The sequence below is a fragment of the Loxodonta africana genome, chromosome 16 (genome assembly GCF_030014295.1).
Source record: "Loxodonta africana isolate mLoxAfr1 chromosome 16, mLoxAfr1.hap2, whole genome shotgun sequence".
Taxonomy (NCBI): Eukaryota; Metazoa; Chordata; class Mammalia; order Proboscidea; family Elephantidae; genus Loxodonta; species Loxodonta africana.
Genome location: NC_087357.1, coordinates 81,797,479 through 81,821,306, shown reverse-complemented (window position 1 = coordinate 81,821,306; position 23,828 = coordinate 81,797,479). Strand labels below are relative to the sequence as shown.

The 23,828-nt window shown below is 37.3% G+C and overlaps 1 protein-coding gene across 9 annotated transcripts in view; it reads left to right on the top strand.

Moving 5' to 3' along the window:
- The window catches only part of ZFAND4 (zinc finger AN1-type containing 4), a 138,323-nt gene that overhangs the window by 52,533 nt on the left and 61,962 nt on the right, over positions 1-23,828 (top strand). For 6 of the 9 annotated variants that reach the window (XR_002785508.2, XM_064269822.1, XM_023547160.2 and 3 more), the window contains 2 exons: positions 19,950-20,025; positions 20,930-20,997. The exons of 1 other annotated variant lie outside the window; for it this stretch is intronic. Coding sequence is in view for 7 of the 8 variants with exons in the window: in XM_023547157.2 (XP_023402925.1) it covers positions 19,950-20,025; positions 20,930-20,997 (144 nt within the window). In the remaining variant the exon portion in view is untranslated. Of the gene's footprint in view, positions 1-4,384; positions 7,917-19,145; positions 19,755-19,949; positions 20,026-20,929; positions 20,998-23,828 lie in introns of those variants that run through there. 2 more of the 9 variants (XM_064269820.1, XM_064269821.1) reach the window with 2 other exon arrangements.

Sequence of the window (23,828 nt, the reverse complement as noted above, 5' to 3'; positions counted from 1 at the left end):
TTTTTTCCTCGTTTTCTTTGTTGTGGCTTTAGTGTTTGCTGAGTCTTTATGTTCTCCTTGCTTTTTGTTTTGATGTGTAGGATTCTTAGTTTCCTTTGTGCTTACCTTAATGTTTACCTTTTTTTCTAAGTTTAAATAACCCTTTTATTTATATCACCTTGACTTCCTCTCCGTATGAAAGATATATGACTACAGCTTTTAGTCCCTCTTTTTTGATTTAATGTTATCATCTTTTACATAGTGAAAATCAAATAAACCAAAGCAATTTAGCTTTGATTTATTTTTGAGATTTCGCTATCTGGGTTGATATGTGGTTGCTCTCTGCTGTGTTCTAGCCTTGGGGTGTGTGATGTTATTGATTTTATGACTGGAGGACTCCGTTTAGTATTTCTTGTAATTTTGTTTTGGTTTTTGCTAATTCCCTAATCTTCTGTTTATCTGGAGACATCCTAAATTTGCCTTCATATTTGAGAGACATTCTTGGCATGCAGTTGTTTTCCTTCAAGGGTTTATGTATGTCATCTCATTGCATTCTTGCCAGCATGGTTTCTTCAGAGTAGTCTGAGTTTAGCCTCATTGATCCTCCTTTCTAGGTGACTTTTCGTCTATCCCTAGCCACTTTTCAAATTCTCTCTTTATCTTTGGTTTTGGCAAATGTGATTATAATATGTCTTGGTGACTTTATTTTGGGATTCAGTGAGCATCGTGGATAGCTATGTTCTCATCTTTTACAATATCAGGGAAGTTTTCTGCCAAAAAACCTTCAACAGTTCTCTTTGTATTTTATGTTATCTCCCTGTTCTGGTACTCCAATCACTAGTAGATTATTTCTTTTTGTAGGGTCCCACATAATTCTTAGGCTTTCTTCATTTTTTATAATTGTTTTATATGATTTTTCCTTAAATATGTTGATGTCAAGTACTTTATCTTCAGTATCACTAATTCTGACTTCCATCATCCCAGCTCTGCTCCTGTGAGTTTCTATTGAGTTGTCTCATTCTGAAATTTTATTGTTAATATTCTGCAGTTCTGTTTCTCTATGGATTCTTCCACCCTATTAAATTTGTCATTATGCTCTTCTCTAATTTTCTTAAGTTCCTCTAATGCTATGTCTTGCATTCCTTGGCTTGTTCTGCATTTTGCCTGATCTTCCCAATGTCTTGAAGAGCTCTATATATTAATTTTTTGCATACTACCTCTGGTAATTCCAGGAATTTGTCTTCATCCAGAAAATTTCTTGATTCTTTGTTTTGGGAGCTTACTGTAGCCATCGTGGTCTGCCCTTTATGTATCTTATCGAAACTCTTTGTGTTAGATCTTATCTGCTGAGCCAGGTAATGGTTAACAGTCTGTTCCTGAAAGTATCTATCATGCCATTGTTTGTGATGAAAATGTCCATCATGCCATCATTTGTGACTGGTCATGAAACCCCCTCCACAACCACCTATCTTGTAATTATGTCTTTCAGGCAATCAGTGTATGCTAGTTGTATTAACATAACCAGTAATGTTAGAAATCATGCTTTGCTTTGTCCCACCTTTAATTGACCTCAGTCACTGTAAACCAATGAGAATATTGAAGCACTTATTCTTTGTTTTAGCCCTACAGAAAATATCTTTGTAATTGCTGTGCCTTGGACTTAGCAGCTCCATTTTCATGGTTCAAGGAGATCCCCGGTTCAAACTGTCTTGGATCTTTAATAAACCTCTTTATTTTAACTCAATTTAGACTACAAAACTTTTCATGCATCAACAATGGATTTAGACAATTCTATAATGTCATGTGTCCCCAATTACAGTATCATGCAGAATTGTTTCACTGTCTAAGAATATTTTGTACTCTACTTATTCATTCCTTCCTCCCTTCCTCCCACTTGAATCCCTGGCTACCACTCATCTTTTCACTGACCCTAGTTGGAATCATACATTATATAGCCTTTTTGAAATTGACTTCTTTCACTTGTTGTTCTTATTAGCTGCCATCAAGTCAGTTCTGACTCATGGCAACCTTATATACCACAGAATGAAACACTGCCTGGACCTATGCCATCCTCATAATTGTTGCTTTGTTTGAGCCCTTTGTTGCAGCCACTGTGTCAGTCCATCTCATTGACGATCTTCTTCTTTTTCGCTGACCCTCTACTTTATGCATTTAAGGTTCTTCTGTGCCTTTTTGTGGCTTGTTAGCTAACTTTTTATTACTTAATAACATTCTTTGGTATGGATGTTCCGTGGTTTGTTTATCCATTCACCTATTGAAAGATATTATTTGCTTCCAAGGTTTGACAGTTATGAATAAAGCTGCTATAAACATTTGTGTGCAGGTTTTTGTATAAATTTTTAACTCATTTAGGTAAATACCAAAGAGCACAATTGCTGGATTATATGGTAAGACTATATTAGCTTTGTAAGAAAACTGCCAAACTGTCTTTCAAAGTAGCTATCACGTTTTGCATTCCCACCAGCAATTAATGAGAGTTCCCATTTTTCCACATCCTCACCAGCACTTGGGGTTGTGAGTGTTTGGATTTTAGCTAGTTGATTAGGCATATGGGAAACCCTGGTGGCTTGGTGGTTAAGTGCTATGGCTGCTAACCAAAAGGTAATCAGTTCAAATCCACCAGGCCCTCCTTGGAGAATCTGTGGGGAGTTCTACTCTGATCGATACGCTTACTATGAGTCGGAGTTGACTTGAAGGCAACGGGTTTGGGTTTGGCTTTTTATTAGGTGTATGAGAAGCCCTGGTGGAACGGTGGTTAAGTGCTCGGCTGCTAACTAAAAGGTTAACAGTTCAAACCCACCAGCTTCTCCATGGGAGAAAGATGTGGCAGGCTGCTTCTGTAAAGATTTCCAGCATTGGTAACTATGGGGCAGATCTGCTCTGTCCTGTAGGGTTGCTATGAGTCAGAATCAACTTGACGGCAACAAGATTTTTTTTTTTAATTAGGTAGTGGTATCTTTTTGGAGCCCTGGTGGCACAGTGGTTAAGACCTTGGCTGCTAACCAAAAGGTTAGCAGTTTGAATCCACCAGTTGCTCCTTGAAAACCCTATGGGGCAGTTCTACTCTGCCCTGTAGTGTTGCTGTGAGTTGGAATCGACTCAATGACAGTGGGTTTGGAATGGTTTGGGTTTTGGTATCTTGTTTTAATTTGCATTTTCCTAATGACATATGATGTTGAGAATGTTTTCATATGCTTATTTTCCATCCACAGATCTTCTTTGGTGAGATATGTGTTCCGATCTTTTGCCCATTTTGTAACTGGGTCGTTGGTTTTCTTTAGTTGAGTTTTAAGAATTCCTTGTATATTAGCTATAAGTCCTTTATCAGATATGAGTTTTGCAATTTTTTTTTCCAAGTCTGTGGCTTGTCTTTTCATTTTTTTAATCACCTTTATTTTTGAAAGATATTTTTGCTGGATATAAAATTCTGGGTTGAAATTTTGTTTTTTTAATTTCAGTACATTAAATGTATTGCTCTACTGTCTTCTCGAATTGTTTCTGACAAGAAATCTGTCATCCTTATTTTCTTCCCCCTAGATGTAAGAAGCCCTTCCCCCCCACCCCCTTTTTTGGCTGCTTTTAAGATTCTTTGTCACTGGTTTTGAGCAACTTGATTATATATGCCTTCTATATATATTTCTGTTGCTTGGTGTTTATTGAGCCTCTTGCATCTTTCAGTTTATAGTTTTCTTCTTATTTGGAATTTTTCATCCATTATTTGTTCAGGTATAAAAATCCTTGTCTTTTCATGTTCTTAATCACTTTCAGTTTTTAAAAAAAATTATTTTGTTGTTGAGAATATACATAGCAAAACATACACCAATTCAACAGTTTCTGCATGTGCCATTTAGTAACATTGATTACATTCTTCTAGTTGAATTACCTTTATTTTGAAAGATTTTTTTGTTGGATATAGAATTCTGTGTTGACACTTTTTTTTTTAATTTCAATACATTAAAATATTTTGATCTACTGTCTTCTGTTTCTTCCCCTTTCTCATCTCCTTTATAGACTCAAATTACCTTTATATTAGGTTTCTTGAGGCTGTCCAATAGCTAACTGATGTTCTCTTCATGTTTTGACATTCTTCTTCTTTCCATGTTTTATTTTGCATATTTTCCATAGCTGTGTCTTCAAGTTCACCAATCTCTTCTGTAATACCTAATTTCCCGTTAATCTAATACCTGGGGTATTTTTTCATCCCAGCCATTGTAGTTTTCATGTCTGGAAATTTGATTTGAGTCTTTTTTTTTTTTTTTTTAATCTTTCATGTCTCTGCTTAACTTTTCAAACATAGTGCAATTGTAACTGTTAATGCCTTTCTGCGATAATTCTGACATCTGTATCGTTTTGTGTTGGCTTTGATTCATTATTCTCATTAAAGGTTATATTTTCTTGCTTTACATGCCTGACAATCTTTGACTGGAAGCCAAACATCACGAGTTTTTTTATTTTTGGATGATGAGTATTTTTGCATTCTGATAAATCTTGATATTTATTTTTCATTATTTGATATGTATCATTTTGCGGTGCTGGGTGTTTTTGTATCCTTATAAATCTTAAGTTACTTTGAAACCACTTGATTTTTTTCCATGACCGATTTTATGATTTGTTTTTAGGTGGCATTGGAGTAGTGCTCATTCTAGGTCTATTCATTCCCCATTGTTGAGACAATATTTTCCTGAGTACATATCCATTGCCACCTGAATTATGACGTTTTTCCAGTCTAGCTTGTGGGAATAGGCCAGATTTCAGGCCCTGTGTGAGTGCTGGGCATTGTTCTCTCTCGGATGTTTTTTCCTGGCCTCAGGTAGTTTCCTCAAAAGCATATGCTGATCAGTATTCTGCTGAATGTATGGGAGGAGGGGGGTCTGCAGATCACTGGTGTGCAGTTCTCTTCTCCCTTGTACTCTGTTCTGTGAACTCAGCTGGCTTTGTCTCACTGGTCTCTAGCTCCATCTTCTCATCTCAGTGTCTGCCGATCTTCATCTCAATTTCCCCTTCCTGTATATACCACGGAAACCCTGGTGGCGTAGCGGCTAAGTGCTATGGCTGCTAACCAAATGGTCAGCAGTTCAAGTCTGCCAGGCGCTCCTAGGAAACCCTATGGGGCATTGCACAGGGTCGCTATGAGTCGGAAACGACTAGATTATTATTATTTTTTTTTTGTGTATACCATGCCTTGGAATTTCTTCAAAGTAGTAAGCTGGGACAATCTCAGGGCTCACTTCATTTGCTTTTCCTCTTTAAGGGACAGATCACTTTCTTTTTATTTCTTGATATTCCAGTGTCTTGATGTTCATTGTTTTATATATTTTGACTTTGTTGTTGTTTCGAGTGGGAAAGTACATCTGATCCCTGTTATTCTGTCTTCTCTGGAAGCAGAAGTTTCCTCTGTATACTTTTAAAGAAGCTTGTTTGTGCCCTAGGTCTGAGGAGGCAGTATATTTATTCTCATTGCCCTCAGTTTTGGCTCACATTTCTCTGTTGCATTTTGCATAAAGTCTTCATAGTTTGTGATTTCAGGTTATGGATTTTTCTTTCGTTCTCTGAAGGTGGAATTTTTTCCTTTCTTTTTGTTTTAATTTTTCTCACTGAATTTTTTGGGAAGGCAATAGAGTAAAGCTCTGCTAGTCTAACTGTAATCTCAGTTATTGGAAATGCTTTATTTTCTAATTCTCATCTATAATCTGATTCTCTAGTGGAAATATTTTTTCCTTTTTGATAGATTCTTTTTTTTTTCTCTAAGAAAATATCTTTCTATCACTGACATAATGGCTTGAAAACATTATTACATTAACAACTCTCTCTCTTTGAGAGAACTTTGGGAGAAATACATTGATAAGTTTCTTGGAGTAGAAGTTGAGTCCCTTAGAACATGGGTATCAGAGGACCAGTCTTCTTACTCCCTACTGATATTAAAAATCCTGAAGAAGCTGTTTGTATGGAAAAAATGGGAGGATTTTTTTTTTTTTAAATCTCTGATTGTTATGGAGAAAGTAGAGAATTGAGGGATTGAAGTGGTAATTTGGGAAAAATAAGCAGTGTGATGGTGTGAAACTGGGCTACTGTGTGTGTTGGCGGTTTTTTTTTTTTTTAAGCAGTGTGATGGTATGAAACTGGGCTACTGTGTGTGTGTTGGCGGACCACCAGGAAATCCCTATAACAGGATAAATGAAGTCTGTCAAAAGCAAAAATGTTGAAGTTATTTGCATTGCTGTAATATAAGTAACTTTTTCTTTTTTAAGCAAAAGCAGATCATATCGATCCCCTGCTCGAAACCCTCCTTTGGCTTATTGTCACACTCAGAGTAAAATCCAAACTTCTAGTGTTGCATATAGTCTTTCCTACACATATCTTTTAGTCTATCTTCCATTACTCTCCATCTTATTAATTCTACTTGAGGTACACTTGCATTTTTGATCTTTCTTCAACAAGCTCAGCTTATTCCTACGTGCAGGGATCTTCTCCTCCAGGTATCCTCCATGTTCTTTCTTTTATTTCATTAAGTTCTCAGATGTAATTTCTTAAGCCTTTCTTACCTGTTTTATCAAAAATACATTCCTACCCACTAGCAATCACTCTTTTTTTCCTTACTTTGCTGTATTAAAGTGTTGATTAACTTGGCATTGTATTATAGATAAGTATAAGGATGAATGGATAGAGTAGTTATTATTATTTTTAGTTTCAAATAAAACCTGAACTTCATAAGGGCAGAGTTGTTTTTTATTTTAACTCAATGTATTTCTAGCTCAGGGAATAATGTCTTATATAGAGTAGGCACTCAAATATTTAGTGAATGAATGAAGCAAATCCAGAATGATGTTTAATAGTTCTTTACTGTATTTAATTACAATGTGGTTTTCTGGTATATATTATTTTCTATTTGTGAGGTTACATATGTAATCTTCTCTAAGCATATACCATTCCTTCTCTATTTCATTCTCATAACCCTCTTTATTTCTACCAGTATTTATTGCAGTTTGTGAGGTGGCTAAGTTCATACAGTGTTTTAAAAACTAATTTCCAGATCTTTGTTTTAAAACTTGTATGTAGCATATGTACTTACCGTATAATGTAATCTTAAGTATTAAAATGGTAATTGTCAGTGTTGAGTAGGAGTACATGTATTCAGTATAAAAAATAACCTAGAATGGACATGATTTCTAATATATTGGCTTTCTCAATTTGTTTTTTAACAAGATTTTTTTTAGAAGTATAACATTCATAGAAATGCATAAAAAGTCGTGCGTATGGCTTGAGGACTTATCACAAGTGAATGCATCTCTGTAATGTTGCCCAGAACAAGAAAGAGGGCAGAAGCCTCCTTTACACCCTTTGTTATTCACTACCCTCCTCCTTCTCCCCAAGGTTGACCTGGAACATTCTGATTTGAAACACCGTTGTTGTTAAGGGTCCTCAAGATCACCCCAGTTCAGTGATTCACTAGAAGAACTCACAGAACTCAGAAAAACTCCTATGCTCACTGTCTTAGGCTGAGTTCTCTAGAGAAGCAAAACCAGTGAAGCGTATAAATATGTAGATTAGTAGATTTCTATCAAGGAAATGGCCCACATGGTTGTAGAGGCTGGAAAGTCCCAAGTCCATGGGTCGGGCTGGAGGCTTCTCCTGACTCACATAGCTGCAGGGGCTGGCGAACTCAAGATCAGTAGGTCAGACAGCAGGCCTCTTGCTTACAGGCTGCAGAGGCTGATGAATCCCAGGAGCAGCAGGTAAGCTGCTAGCTCAAGTCCCAAGAAGTGGAGGTCAGATGAACGGAGCTACCTGCAGGATCCAGAGCAAGCAAGAGCCAACGAACTTTGCCAGAAAGTCCACCTATATTGGATGCAGGCCACGCCACCAAGAAAAATTCCTTTCAGCTGATATGGCTGTTCATAACAGTTCTCATCATGGAGGTGATTACATTATTGCATAGCTACCAAACTACATCATAACTGCCAGACCACTTAGAATCATAGCCCAGCCAAGTTGATACACAACCTCGACCATCACACTCACTATACTGTTTATTACAGCAAAAAGATACAGATTAATATCAGTCAGGGTAAAGGGCATATAGAGCAGAGTTCAAGAGAGACTCAGGCACAAGATTCCAGTTGTCCTCTTCCAGTGGAGTTGTATGGACAGTACTTAATTCTTGCAGAAATGATGTATGACAACACTCATGAAATATTTCCCTACTCGGGGACACTCACCTGAGCCTTGGTATCCAGGATTTTTACTGGGGGTTACCCGCGTGGCATGGAGTGCTCTCATGACTGACCTGCGTTGTTGATCCTATGCCCCTACTGTAAATCACATTGTTATCATAAACCGTCTGGTGTGGCCCAAGGCCCCGGATGAACTCTTACCAAGCAGGATATTCTTAGAGATTATCTCCCAGGAGTCCATCAAAGGTCAGAACTTTGGGATGTGCTGGGTTTGAGCATCACAGACAGCTGTAGATTAATTTTGACAGTTTTTGCACTTAAACAGAACCATGTTCTTTTGTGACTGCCTTTTCCACTTAACATTGGTTTAGTGGCAAGTAGCTATAATTTGTTCAGTTTTACTGTGATACAACATACTTTTATGTGAATATAACAAACTTATTGATTCATTCCACTTTAAGTGGACATTTGTGTTGTTCCAGTTTAGAGCTGTTATGAATAATGCTGCTATGAACATCCTTGTACATGTTTTTTTGTTTGTTTTTTGGCACACGTAGGTTCATAGATCTTTTGGGTATATTTCTAGGGTAGGGATGCTGAGTTTTATGGGCCATATTTAATTTGTTTTAGTAGATATTGTATTTTAACACAAATAACAGCATTTGTTTGCTGTCTTCGCCCTCCCCCCGGGAGACGCCTTCACAAGCTCTGCCATGCCAGTCCTTTTCCACATGTTGCTGTAAAAAAATTAGCATAGCGCACTTATAAAAATACCTCACGAGAGGAGAGAATGGTCGGCAAATAAATGCAGGAGGCACGTATTCTTTGCATAAAAATATGATACTGCCAGCTTCCCAGAGTGCTGGAACGGTTTACAATGTCCAGTGATGTTTGAGTTCCAATTGCCCTGTACCCTTGTAAACACTTGATAGTTTTAAAATTTTTAATTTTAGCCATTCTGGTGGGAGTGTAGTGTTTCTTCATTGTGATTTTAGTTTGCATCCCTTAATAAACAGTGCTGTTGAGAAACTGCTCATAGGCTTTTTGACCATTTGAATATCCTCTTTTATTATATTCAGTTATTTTCCTGGGTCTTTTTATTGGCATGTCAGTCTTTTTCATGTTAATTTGTAGGAGCTCTTTATGTATTCTGGATATGATTCCTTGTTGGATATGTTTATTGTGAATATCTTTTCTCAAACTTTGACTTGCCTTTTTTTATACTGTTTTAATTGTGTCATTTGATGAACAGAAGTTCTTCATTGAAATTAAGTTCAATTTAGATATTTTTATTGTTGCCACTTTTTGATTTCTGTTTTAAGAAATATGCCTGTTCTAATGTCATCAAGATATTCTATATTTTCTCTAGAAGCTTAATTCTATGATCCACCTTGAATTAATTTTTCAATATACTATGAAGTAAATTTATTTTTTCCAATCAGATAATGAATTGCTTTAGCACCATTACTTAGAAAGACCATTTCTCCTCCACCGAATTGCATTGCGGCCTTTATTGTAATTCAGATGGCTGAACGTGTATGTGCATCTGTCTCAGAGTCTTCTTTTCCATTGGCCTTTTTGTCTGTCCCTGCATTGTATTATTTTTTCAGTTTCACTTTCTGTTTGCTAAAAGTGTATAAAATATAGATTTTTGTGTATTAACCCTGCGTCCAGTGACATTGCTACAGTCACTTGTTAATTCTAGTGGTTTTTGGGTTTAACATTTTTATTAATAAACATGTCTCTTGTGGTTGCTGATAGCTTTACTTCTTTTCTAACCTTGATACCTCTTATTTCTTTTTCTTAACTTACTGCATTGAATAAAGCCCCCAGTATAATGTTGAATAGGAAGTTGTGATAGAGGATATCCTTGCCTTGCTGTTGACGTCTAGGGGAAGCATTCAATATTTCATTAAGTATGGTACAGTTTTTTTTTTAATATACATATCTTTTATCAGATTGAGAAAGTTCCTTTCTATTTCTAGGTTACTTTAAGTTTTGATTTGCTAAAAAATCTCTTATTTCACCTTCATTTTTTTCCTAATTTTTTTATTGTACTTTAGATGAAGGTTTACAGAATAAACTAGTGCCTCATTAAACAGTTAATACACATATTGTTTTATGACATTGGTTAACAACCCCACAACATGTGAACACTCTCCCTTCTTGACCTTGGGTTCCCTATTACCTGCTTTCCTGTCCCCTCCAGCTTTCTAGTCCTCGCCCCTGGACTGTTGTGCTTTTTTAGTCTCATTTTGTTTTATGGGACTGTCTAATCTTTGGCTGAAGGGTGAACCTCGGAATTGACTTCATTACTGAGTTAAAAGGGTGTCCGGGGGCCATGCTGTCAGGGTTCCCCCAGTCTCTGTCAGGGCAGTAAGTCTGATCTTTTGTGAGTTAGAATTTTTTTCTACATTTTCCTCCAGCTCTGTCCGGGACCCTCTGTTGTGCCGGAACAGTCTGTGGAGGTAGCCAGGCACCATCTAGCTGTACTGGACTCAGTCTGGTGGAGGCCATGGTAGATGTGGTCCATTAGTCCTTTGGACTAATCTTTCCCTTGTATGTTTAGTTTTCTTCATTCTTCCTTGCTCCCAAAGAGGTGAGACCAATGGAGTATCTTAGATGTCCACTCACAGGCTTTTAACACCTGAGACACTACTCACCAAAGTAGAACGTAGAACATTTTCTTTATAAATTATGTTATGACAGTTGAGCTACATGTCCCTGAGACAATAGTCCGCACAGCCTCAGCCCAGCAATTCAGTCTCTCAGGAAGTTTGGATGTGTCTATGGAGTTTCCATGACCTTACCTTGTACAAGTTGTGCTGGCTTCCCCAGTATTGTGTACTGTCTTACCCTTCAGCAAACTTACCTCTTCTCTATTTAGTGTTTTTCCACCCCCGCCCCTCCCCTCCCTCTTAACCATCAAAGATTGTTTCTTTTTGTGTGAACCTTTTCATGAGTATTTACGGTAGTGATCTCATACAATATTTGTCCTTTTGTGATTGACTTACTTCACTCAGCATAATGCCCTCCAGATTCATCCATGTTATGAGATGCTTTGCAGATTCATCATTGTTCGTTATGGTTGCATAGTACTCCATTGTGTCTGTGTACCGTAGTTTGTTTATCCATTCATCTGTTGATGGGCATTTAGGTTGTTTCCATCTTTTTGCTATTGTGAACAATATTGTAATGAACATGGGTATGCATACATCTATTTCTATTAGTGTGACGACTCTTAATTCTCTAGGATGTATTCCTAGGAGTGGGATTGCTGGATCCTATGGCATTTCTATTTCTAACTTTTTAAGGAGGTACCATATCATTTTCCAAAATGGTTGTAATCACTTTGCATTCTTACCAGCAGTGCATAAGAGTTCCGATCTCCCCGCAGCCTCTCCAACATTTGTTATTTCCTGTTTTTTTTTTTTTTTATTCATGCCAGTAATGTCGGGGTGAGATGGTATCTCACTGTGTTTTTGATTTGCGTTTTTCTAATGGCTAGTGATCTCGAGCATTTCTTCCTGTGTCTGTTAGATGCTTGAATGTTTTCTTTGGTGAAGTGTCTGTTCATTTCCTTTGCCCATTTTCAAAAATTGGATTATTTGTCTTTTTATTGTAGAGGTGTTGGATTTTCCTGTAGATTTTAGAGCTTAGACCTTTGTCTAATTTGTAATACCCCCAATTTTTTTCCCAGGCTGTAGGTTCTCTTTTTACCCTTTTGGCGAAGTCTTTTGGTGAGCATAAGTGTTTGGTTTTTAGAAGGTCCCAGGTATCTGGCTTATCTTCTGGAGTTTGTGTGTTGTTGGTTATGGTTTGTATCCTGTTCATGCTGTGTATTAGGGCATCTAGCATTGATCCTATTTTTTCTGCTATGAACTTTATAGTTTTGGACTTTATATTTAGGTCTTTGATCCATTTTAAATTAGTTTTTGTGTATGGTGTGAGGTGTGGGTCCTGTTTCATTTTTTTTGCAGTTGGACATCCAGTTTTGCCAGCACCATCTGTTAAAAAGACTGTCCTTTCCTCATGTAATGAACTTTGGGCCCTTGTTGAAGATCAGGTGACTGTAGGTAGATGGATTTACACCTGGGATCCCAATTCTGTTCCATTGGTCAATGTATCTGTGGTCGTACCAGTACCAGGCTGTTTTGACTACCATAGCTGTATAGTAGGTTCTGAGGTCAGGTAGCACGAGTCCTCCTACCTTATTCTTCTTATTCAGTAGTGCTTTAGTTATCCAGGGCTTCTTCCCTTTCCATATAAAGTTAATGATTAGTTTTTCCATCTCTTTAAAGAATGTTGTTGCTATTTGGATTGGGATTGCATTGTATTTGTAAATTGCTTTGGGTAGAATTGTCATTTTCACAATGTTGAGTCTACCTAACCATGAGCATAGTGTGTTTTTCCATTTATGTAGATCTCTTTTGGTTTCTTGCAGTAGTGTTTTGCAGTTTTCTTTGTATAGGTCTTTTACATCCCTGGTTAGATTTATTCTTAAGTATTTTATTTTTTTTAGGGGCTATTATAAATGGTATTGTTTTCCTGATTTTGTTTTCATTGTTCTCTTTATTGGTGTGTAGGAATCCAGCGGATTTTTGTGTATTTATCTTGTTTTGTGCTACTCTGCTGAATCTTTCTATTAGTTCCAGTAGTTTTCTCGTGGAGTCTTTTGGGTTTTCTACGTATAGTAGCATATCATCTGCAAATAGAGACAGTTTGACTTCTTCATTACTGTCCTAGGCTGGGTTCTCTGGAGAAGCAAAACCAGTAAACCATATAAATATATATAGAGAGGAGTCATATCAAGGAAACAGCTCACACAGTGGTAGAGGCTGGAAAGTCCCAAGACCATGGATCAGGATAGATTCTTCTTTGGAGTCACATAGCCACAGGGACTGGGGAACCCAAGATTGGCAGATCGGAGAGGAGGGCTCCGCTCTCAGGCTGTGAGGATTGACGAATCCCAAGGTCTGCAGATAAGCTAGTAGCTCAAGTCCCAAGAGCTGGAGGTTAGAAGAACAGGAGGCAGCCACAGGATCCAGAGAGAGCAAAAAAAGCCAGAATGGTTTTATTCGAACACAGGCCATACCCCCAAGGAAACTCCCATTCCACTGCTTGGCTACTCACAGCAGATTTAGTCATGGGAATGATCATATATAATAACTGAGAATCATGGCCCAGGCAAGTCGACACACAATCTTAACCATTACAGTTACCAATTTGGATGCCCTTTACTTCTTTTTCTTGTCTTATTGCTCTAGCTAGAACTTTCAGCACAGTGTTAAATAGGTGTGGTGATAAAGGGCATCCTTCTCTTGTTCCTGTTTTCAAGGGGAATGTTTTCAGCCTCGCTTCGTTAAGAATGATAGATGTCCTTTATTATGTTGAGAAATTTCCTTTCTATACCTCTTTTATTCAGAGTTTTTATCAGGAATGGGTGTTGGACTTCGTTGAATGCCTTTTCTGCATCCATTGAGATGATCATGTGATTCTTTTCTTTCCTTTTATTTATGTGATGGAATTACATTGATTGATTTTCTAACACTGAGCCATCTTTGCATACCTGATGTGAATCCTACTTGATCGTGGTGTATTTTTTTTTTTTTGATATGATATGATATGATATTGAATTCTATTGGTGAGAATTTTGTTGAGAATTTTTGCATCTAAATTCATGAGAGATTGTTGTTGTTCTTATTAAGGGCTGTCGAGTTGGTTCCGACTCCTAGTGAGCCTATGCACAACAGAACAAAACACTGCCCAGTCCTGAGCCATCCTTACAGTCGTTGTTATGCTTGAGCTCATTGTTGCAGCCACTGCGTCAATCCACCTTGTTGAGGGTCTTCCTATTTTCTGCTGACCCTGTACTTCGCCAGGCATGATGTCCTTCTCCAGGGACTGATCCTTCCTGACAGCATGTCCAAAGTATGTAAGATTTGCCATCCTTGCTTCTAAGGAGCATTCTGGTTGTACATCTTCTAAGACAAATTCGTTCGTTCTTTTGGCAGTCAATGGTATATTCAATATTCTTCGCCAACACCACAATTCAAAGGCGTCAATTCTTCTTTGGTCTTCCTTATTCATTGTCCAGCTTTCACATACATATGATGCGATCGAAAATACCATGGCTTGGGTCAGGTGCACCTTAGTCTTCAAGGTGACATCTTTGCTCTTCAAAACTTTAAAGAGGTCCTTTGCAGCAGATTTACCCAATGCAATGTGTCTTTTGATATCTTGACTGCTGCTTCCATGGCTGTTGATTGTGGATCCAAGTAAAATGAAATCCTTAACAACTTCAATCTTTTCTCCGTTTATCATGATGTCGCTTATTGGTCCAGTTGTGAGTAGTTTTGTTTGCTTTATGTTGAGGTGCAAACCATAATGAAGGCTGTAGTCTTTGATCTTCATCAGTAAATGCTTCAAATCCTCTTAACTTCCGTCAAGCAAGGTTATATCATCTGCATATTGCAGGTTGTTAATGAGTCTTCCTATAATACTGATGCTATGTTCACCTTCATATAGTCCAGCTTCTTGGATTGTATGCTCAGCATGCAGATTGAGTAGTTATGGTGAAAGGATACAACCCTGACACATACCTTTTCTGATTTTAAACCATTCAGCATCCCCTTGTTCTCATTGAAGGACTGCCTCTTGATTTATGTCAGTTTCCAAATGAGCAGAATTTAGTGTTCCAAAATTCCCATTCTTCACAATAGTATCCATAATTTGTTATGATCCACTTAGTCATATGGCTTTGCATAGTCAATAATACACGTGTAAACATCTATCTGGTGGTGGTCTCCTCTTTCAGTGAAGATCCATCTGACATCAGCAATGATGTTCCTCATTCCATGTCCTGATCTGAATCCAGCTTGAATTTCTGTCAGTTCCCTCTCAGTGTATGGCTGCAGCCATTTTTTGCATTATCTTCAGGAAAATTTTACTTGCGTATGATATTAATTATATTGTTTGATAATTTCCTCATTCTGTTGGATCACTTTTCTTTGCAATGGGCACAGATATCTGTCCCTCCCAGTTGGCTGGCTAGGTAGCATTCTTAAAAATCTTGATACTCGAAGGACAGTGTGACTAGACATAAAATCTTCTGTTCACACTTCTTATTCTCTTTTTTTAATGCTTCAGCTGTGCGCTTGCTTTGTGTGCTAGTTTTGAAAAGCCTGATACCAGTCTAATTCTTTTACCATTGTAAATTATTTTACTTTTCATGGAGATGTTGAGAATTTCTCATCTGTATCATTCAAGTTGAATAGTTTTATTACTCAAGTTGAATAGTTTTATTACTAGGATATGTCTTGGAGTTGGTGGTCGTTGTTAGCTGCCATTGAGTTGGCCCTGACCATGGTGACCTTGTGCACAATGAGATCAGACTTTTGTGATCCATGGGAGTTTCAGTGGCTGATTTTTCCGTAGATCACCAGACCTTTCTTCCTAGTCTCTGTTAGTGTAGATACTCCTCTGAAACCTTTTCAGCATCATAGCAGCACACAAGCCTGCACTGACAGGTGGGTAGTGGCCACACTTAACATACATTTGCAGGTTAGTTTTCCCAGGTACCCAGTGGATCCTTTCAGTGTATAGATTTAGATCTTCTATTTCTGGAAAACTTTCCAGGATTATAGTTTTGAATACTATTTGTATACCATTGTTTTGGTTTTCTTTTCCAGGAACTTTGATAATATAAATATTATTCTGGTTTTTTTGAGGGGGGGTCTACCTTCCATCTTCTTTTTTTATGTCATGTTCATTCTCTTGGTTTTGCTGCCTTGTTCCCTGCTAGATATGTATAATAGTCTCTTATCTCTTGGGCACCTAGTAATTTTTTTCTTCCTTTCTGAGGTAATTTTGCCTTTTTTTTTTTTTTTTGTACTTTTCTGAGTTCAGTCAACCCTCTTTTCATCCCTCCCCTCTTCAACAGTTTCCATTTTGGGGTTTTTAATTTCTGATTCGAGATGATTTTTCATATCTTCACATGCCTATTCGAATATTCTTAACTCAGAAGTATGGCCTTACAGTTCTCTTCTACTTCGTGATTGTTTTTCTGGGTGAAATTTCCTTGGTTCATATGTGTGGAATTACGTTTTCTGTTTTTTACCATTAGGTCTGTATGAATTTGTTAATTTTTCTTTTGTTCATTTTTGTGGTATTGGGGTGTTTTATGGAGCCCTGGTGATGTAGTGGCTAAGAGCTTGGCTACTAATCAAAAGGCTGGCAGTTCAAATCCACCAGCTGCTCCTCGGAAACTCTGTGGGGTAGTTCTACTCTGTCCTGTCATTATGAGTCGGAATCGACTCGACAGCCATGGGTTTGGTTTTGGTTGGGGGTGTTTCACAAGATTCTTGGTTTAATGGTGCCTGTTTTTATGTTAGTATAGCAAAGACCAGATTTTTAAAATTAATATACTTTATTTTTTAGAGCAGTTTCAGGTTTACATAAAAATTGTGCAGAAAGTGCAGAGTTCCCATAACTCCCTACCCCTGCACTTTGTTCCGGCTGTTAACATCTTGCATTCCTGTGAAGCGTATTTCATGTTATGGTTCACTCTTGTGTTGAACATTCCTGTGGATTTTGGCAAATGCTTTAAGTCATCGCCAAACTCAAGGTCACCTAGACTTTCTCCTATGTTATCTTTTAGAAGTTGTATAGTTTTGCGAAAGACCAGATACTTTCGTGGATGTTTTAATGTTTAATATGGTGGTGGTGGAGGAGGAGGGGAGTTGTGAGTCCTCTGATTTTGTGGTTCTTTTTTGTCTTGAGGATTCTAAATTTTCACCTCTTGGTTCTTTTCCGTCTGACTACTGAATTACTAAAAGACACTCCTCTTTTGTTTTTTACCTTCCTCAGAAGTTCCTTTAAATTGTGTGACTTTTAAGTCCCTCTGTGGTAGTTAGTAATCTGGCATACCAGAATCCTTTTTTAAGAATATTCAGACTTAGAGTTACCTTAGATGGTGGCGGTTTTATAGCTTAGGCCTACCACTGGCTTCCTTCTTTCTTTCCTGTATTTTTCTTAGTCTACTCTGTAGGGATAAACGCATGAGACATTCTGTGCTCAGGTTGGGTTATTGTCCTATTTACTTACAATCATTTTGAAAATTGAATTACTTATTTCAGGTTACACTGAGATTTCTGTCTATATTCATTTTCACTTCATGTTCTGTATTGTTTTGGGAGGAAGTATTGGAAATTGGGAGCTATGATCCACCATTGTCTTTAGTTACCCAGGGGTCATATTGATGCTACTTTTGTGATTTAGTCCAAATACAGATACGAACCTGTTCCCAAACATGCACACGTATGCAAAATCACATTCAGACACACACACCAATCTGAAAATTCTAAAAAAATACAGAAAGAAGCATATTTGAGTAATTATGTATTTATTATGTATACATTGTTTATAGGTATATAAATAATTAATACATATATAAATATGTTTTCAAACACAGATATCACTTTATCACAGCTTTTGAGAAAGTGAAAAATTGGGTAGGTGAAAATATCTCTTAGTAGGGGGTTTGGGTAAATAAATTACGATGGAAACATACTGGAATACCATCCAGCCATTAAAAACCATGCGTATTTTTTTTTTGACATGAAAAAATGTAACAGTATATTACGTGAAAAAAGCAGCTTATTAAACAGCTATCAAAATATGTTCCAACTTTATTAAAAAAACAAAATTCAAAGGGATACATACCAAAAAATGTTACGAGTAGATTCTGCCAGGTGTTAGGATTACATAAAGTTTTTATGTATTTCTGTGTTGTCTATTTTTTTCATGAGTGACTTATTTTTATAATAAGAAGTAGATGTTTTTATTTGAAAAAAGTTTAAAAACACCAAATAAAAAATTTATATACAAGTAGTATGTTTTGGGGGAGGAGACATGTTTGTTTTATAGAAATTAATTTATCTAGATTTAGTTGTACAAGAAATAAGAGTTGAGTTTAAAAGTCAAAGGGCCACTCTTAAATTGGATTGCCAAATTTTCTTTGCTAAATTTGGTAATCCTGCCTTAAAGCAAAGTTGGCTCATCTTTTATGTTCGAGATTCCAAAAGTGTTAGTGGTCTAAAGAGCCCTGGTTCAAAGAGGCTGACGAAGTTCTCAAAGTCATCCAGCAGCTCCAGCAGCCGTCCGGACCACAGCTCTGTCTTAGATGGTTTACACCTACTTGTGTTGCCTGCCAACCTTCTGTCTGTTTTTTTTAGCCAACTAAATGATGGCTAAGTGTATTAAAAGTGATTAGAGAGTCGTGTTCAAACAGTTCTGTTATCGTCTCCATGCCGGCTCTGAAGTTGCCATTCCAAAATAATACTATATCGTGTTGTTTAAATGTAAACGTGGGTCATCTTCTCAAATTGCTTTATCAAGCTAGGCTGGTGAAATCTCAGTTTGTTTGAAAAGATAACCTTGGTACATTTACATTTAAAATACTTTTAAAGTGAAATAAATTCCAGCTTTATAAACCTTCCCTTACTGGTATTCTCTTTTAGCTGGAAGCAAAGGACATGGATTTTTCCATTTGGGAGAGATATGTGTACCTACACCCTACCCCCACGGGCTTTATTCCATGACGGTCGTTTGGGACATTTGGTGAACGTTTAGCAGACACTCAAGTCGACTCACAGCCAGCACTACGTATCGCCCAGCAGCTACTTCCGCTTTATGGAGGCTGATTTTCTAGAGACTGAGTAGCGTAAAGAGTGAAGTCTCTGCAGTCAGCCTGCCGGGGCTTCCCACCTCTGGGCCATCACATACTTGCTGTGTGTGACGTAATTTCTCTGTGCTTCCATTTTAACACCTGTGAAATGGTGATAATATTGGTATCCACTTATTAAGGTTGTTGGGCTTAAGTTGCGAAAATATAGGTTAAGCACTTAGAATATTGCCTGGCTTATGATAATAAAGGGTAATACCAAAAAAAAAAAAAAAACCCACTGCCGTCAAGTCGATTTTGGCTCAGCGACCCTATAGGACCGAGTAGAACTGCCCCGTAGAGTTTCCAGGGAGAGGCTGGTGGATTTGAACTGCTGACCGTTTGGTTAGCAGCCATAGCATTTAACCACTACGCCATCAGGGTTTCCAAAGGGTAATACATATAGTACTTATTATTCAAGACTTATAACATTAGAAGCAAAAGTAGTTTGAGAAGCCAGTATTCAAGATATTTGTAAAACATTTTTCTCAAAATCAGTATCCATTAAATGTTCTGTTGTGTAAATAACGTTCATGCCCTTGTAATGTAGTCCAAATTTTCTTTGGGCATTTAAATGTGCAGTTCATCAAAAATTAAAAGCTTAATTTTGCTCGAGTGTAGAATCTGCCTTAATATTTAACATCACAGAAATGTAAAGACAGAAACTGTCGTGTGCATGGTTCGTTCATGATGTACCTCACCAGTGGCTGTAGCTGAGGAAAGACTGCTGTCTGTGCAGCATGAGAGCTGTGGGAAACTCCTTAAGGCTCCTCAAGAAATCCCTAATCTTATACTTTATCTCAGAGCCAGAGAGTTACCGAAACAACACTGCTCTAAGCCTCAATTGCCTCTTTTCTGAAGTGAGTGGATTGCGCTATATCTATTTTTAGCCATGCCTTCTTCCTATGGTTTTTTAAATTTAACTAAGCACTTAGCGTCCAATTTAGAAATGTGTTTATTAGTACTCTTAGTTCTTTAATAAAATAGCTTTATATCAGATTCTTTTGTAGATTCTATTGAACTTTTTAATAACTTTTTTTATAACCTTCCCTAAGGTATTCCCATCTGTCAGCAGCACTTAATTTGGAATAACATGGAACTTGAAGACGATTATTGCTTGAATGATTACAAGTGAGTGTAATTGCATATTAGCTATGTTATAGACTCTCAGTATTATACAACAACAGCCCCAAACACAGTGTTTTTCTTCTGAATCCTTGGATCATGTCTCTTCTTCTTCTGAATAGTTTTTTGATCCCTTAAGTTCAATATAAATCCTGACCTTTAAGATTTGTTGGCTGGCTACCCCAGACTACCTGATCCTTACCTTCTTGTACTCTGTTTTTCCTTTTCATTTTATCATGCTAGGCTGTTTGTCCCCTGCCTTTTTATGTCTTGCTATTCTTGCTGCCTTCTTTTATCTTCTCTGAATATGATCTATTCCCACTTGGTTCAATGCCGTTTCTTTCCATTTTCACAGAGTCTTGGGTAAGAGGAATTTAGTCTCCAGTAAGTCTTTCATTTTTCATTTAAGCACTCCTTGGCACTTCGTGTACCAGCGATTGCAGATTGTCATATCCGCCAACTTGTCTTTCTCCCTTCTCACATAGTGAGTAAGTCTTTACTTAAGGAAAGAGCAGAGGGGTGAGAGGCAGTGTGGAAAATAGATGGAAGAGCCCTGGGAGTCAGGACGCTGTAGATTTGGCTCTACCTTTTTCTAACACTTTGGATCTGAGGCAAGATTCCTTTCTTCTCTGGGCCTCTTTTTTCTTACATGGGAAGTGATTATAGAGGTCCTTTCCAGTATTTTTATTCGGGGATTTTATATCAGATTTAAGGCTATTGAGAACTTTTTCACTTTTTCATTATTTAGACAGGTAAATAAGTTCACATTACATTTATTCACATTGCTGTATCTTTTTTATATTTGAGAGGGTAGGCGCTATGCCTGATAAACCAGCATATTAATATGTGTATATTTGACACTGAGTGCATTTTGATGGTTATGGTTTATTCTTGTGTTAACTATCCACAGCATTTCGGAAGGTTGTACCTTGAAGCTGGTATTGGCTATGCGTGGCGGACCTATAAATACTAGAAAAGGTAGGCATATTTTAAAATCATATATATTCAAACAATTTCACTAATGATAACCTTCAAGCCAATAAGTGTTTTTATAGCCTCGGGTTTTAGTCAGGTCTCTCTCTGCTGTTAGGTCTTAGAAGACTCGGAATATCTCAGGATTCCTGATTCAACCCAGGAGGATTTCAAAATAAGCCTCACTAGTGTACGGCACTGGGTTTTAGTACAGGGAAGGGAAATAGGATGCCATGTATAAATATTATGCTATCATTGTGTTTAGGTTTATACCAGTCTTGTTGCTTATTGAATCCACTAGATCTTCAGACTGTGGAATAATGATTGTTTTGGGAAACTCCAAAGGTGCATGTTGGTTTGGTTTGGGATGCATCTGGGTTTCATGGATATTGCCACGGCCCTGTTGCATCCTTTCCCAGAATGTGCGTAGTCTCTGGGAATCTGTTCATCCATTCAGCAAATACACATTGAGCTTTTACTAGATTGCTCAGTATAATGTTTCAAGTGCAGTAAACATGGTAGACAGAGTCTCTGCTTGTATGATGCTGACAATAATAAACATGTAAAGAAATTACATAATTTCAGGTAGTCATAAGTGCTATGGAGGAAATAGGGTAATGTGATAGTGTCTGTGAAAGTAAGGTCGTAGGAAGATGACTGCGAAGGGGCTCTCAGAGATGACATGTGAGCAGAGACTTGATTGACAAGATGGCTGTAACCACGTGGTAAGCCCGGAGCATTCATATTGTTCCATAATTCATTTATGTGACATGAATCCAAACCAAACACAGGAGTCCCTAGACTGCTCAGATTCCTGCTTTGTCGGTCTCATTTTGGGGAAGGCCTTCAATTTGTTTGACCCTTCACCAACCAGAAAACTTAAGGTTAAGTATTGATTCCATTGTTGGCTTAATTCCTCAAGTCAAATTATGTCTGTATGCTTCATAACTTTGATGAGAAAATAGCGTTATTACCATCTTTTTCCTAGCTAACTCAAGAGAATTTTGTGAGCTGTGTTACTAGGTTGCTGAACTGTTTTGCACAGGTTGGAAGGAAAAAAGGTAGTGTTAGAGATGGTTACCTAGCATTCCTGGTATGGTGGACTTTCTGCTAACTGGCTTTCATGAAGTTTTCCTGTATGACATAAGGTAATGTGTATAGTAACCACTCTGAGTATAGTCAAAGAACCCTAAGTGTTTACAGAACCATTAAATTTACATTGAATTACAAAGTGTTTAATGACATGTGAATTCCATTGTATTATATTCTGAAAGTTGGTTATTTGTGAATAGTACAGTCTTTAAACCAGAGTATTTAATCAGAACACCTCATTTTCTGACTAGGATTAAAATTATTTTGTACGTTTATGAGAAGGACTATAACTACTACAGATTCTAAGTTAAATAGCGTACGTATATTTTTACTATTTTTTAAAAATGAACATTAAAGGCATCCCTACCCTCTAGTGACACAGTGGTTCAGAGCTTGGCTGCTAGCCTAAAGGTCAGCAGTTTGAATCCACCAGCTGTTCCTTGGGCACCCTATGGGGCAGTTCTGCTCTTCCTATAGGGTTGCTGCAATTCAGAATCAGCTCGACAGCAACGGGTTTTTTGTTTGTGCCCTCTAGTAGTTGAAGCTTTGTAACCATAATTTTTTTCCTACAACTTTAAATGCCTGGTTTGTGAATTGAAAAATCAGCAGCTAGGACTTATCTATATGGATGAATCTTCTTTTAATATTTTAGTAAAGTCCCTCCTTTTGGCGGTAGCAGCAGCTGGTAAATTGGTATGATAGTTCTTATTTCTTTCCCATTAATATAATGTGGAAAATGTAGCATTAACTTAAAAATAACAAAAATTTTGTTGAAAATATCTTGATATTTACGTTTTGTGCGTAGGACAGAGTCAATCAAAATATCCAAATAATTATGTTTATAAAATAAGACAAAATCTTGTCATATTTCTAAGTTTATTTTTTAAAATCCTTTAAGAGTTTTTTACTAGTGGTAGTATTGTATTTAAGGAGCCCTGGTGGAAGAGTGGTTAAGTGCTCAGCTGCTAACTTGAAAGGTCTGCGGTTCGAACCCACCAGCTACTCCATGGGAGCAAGACATGATAGTCTGCTTCCGTAAAGATTTTAGCCTAGGAAACCATATGAGGCAGTTCTGCTCTGTCTTACAGGGTTGCTGTGACTCAGAATTGACAGCAGTGTTTGGTTTTTGGGTTTTAGTAATGAATTTAGGATATGGGAACAATTTAATGTTTTTACCTTATTACTTTCAGAGTTTAATATTTTCCTATTAAACTCAAGTAGTTTTCTGTGAAGCTATTTTTTTTTATTATTTTTATTTTTAAGGGTAATACAGCACTGTGATTCTTTTAGTAAATAAGCTCTTTGAGTGAAAGTTATGCGGCTTGGGAAATTGTTGTACCTTTTAGGACAGAACAAATGCTTCTGCAGCATAACATGAGAATGGCTTTGGAAGCAAGCTTCTTTTTTTTTTCCTGGATCCGTTACTTAGACTCCCAAGTTCAGGGTTCAGGGGCTGCTGGAACATTTACCCTATGAGCCGGTGATCACTCTCTCTCTTTTTTTTTTTTTGACAGTTTATATAAATTTTAATTTGCTCACATTCGTTCTAACAGCTCGGGCTGTTCTTTTGGAATTACTTTTCTTCTTTCTGAAGTACATTCTTCAGAATTTTCTGTAGCAAAACCTTTTGGTATAAATTCTTTTTTTTTTTTTTAATCTGTAAACATAATCATTTCGCCCTCATTTTTGAAATTTTACAGGGTACTCAGTTGCTTTCTCTTGACACTTTGAATTCCACTCTCATT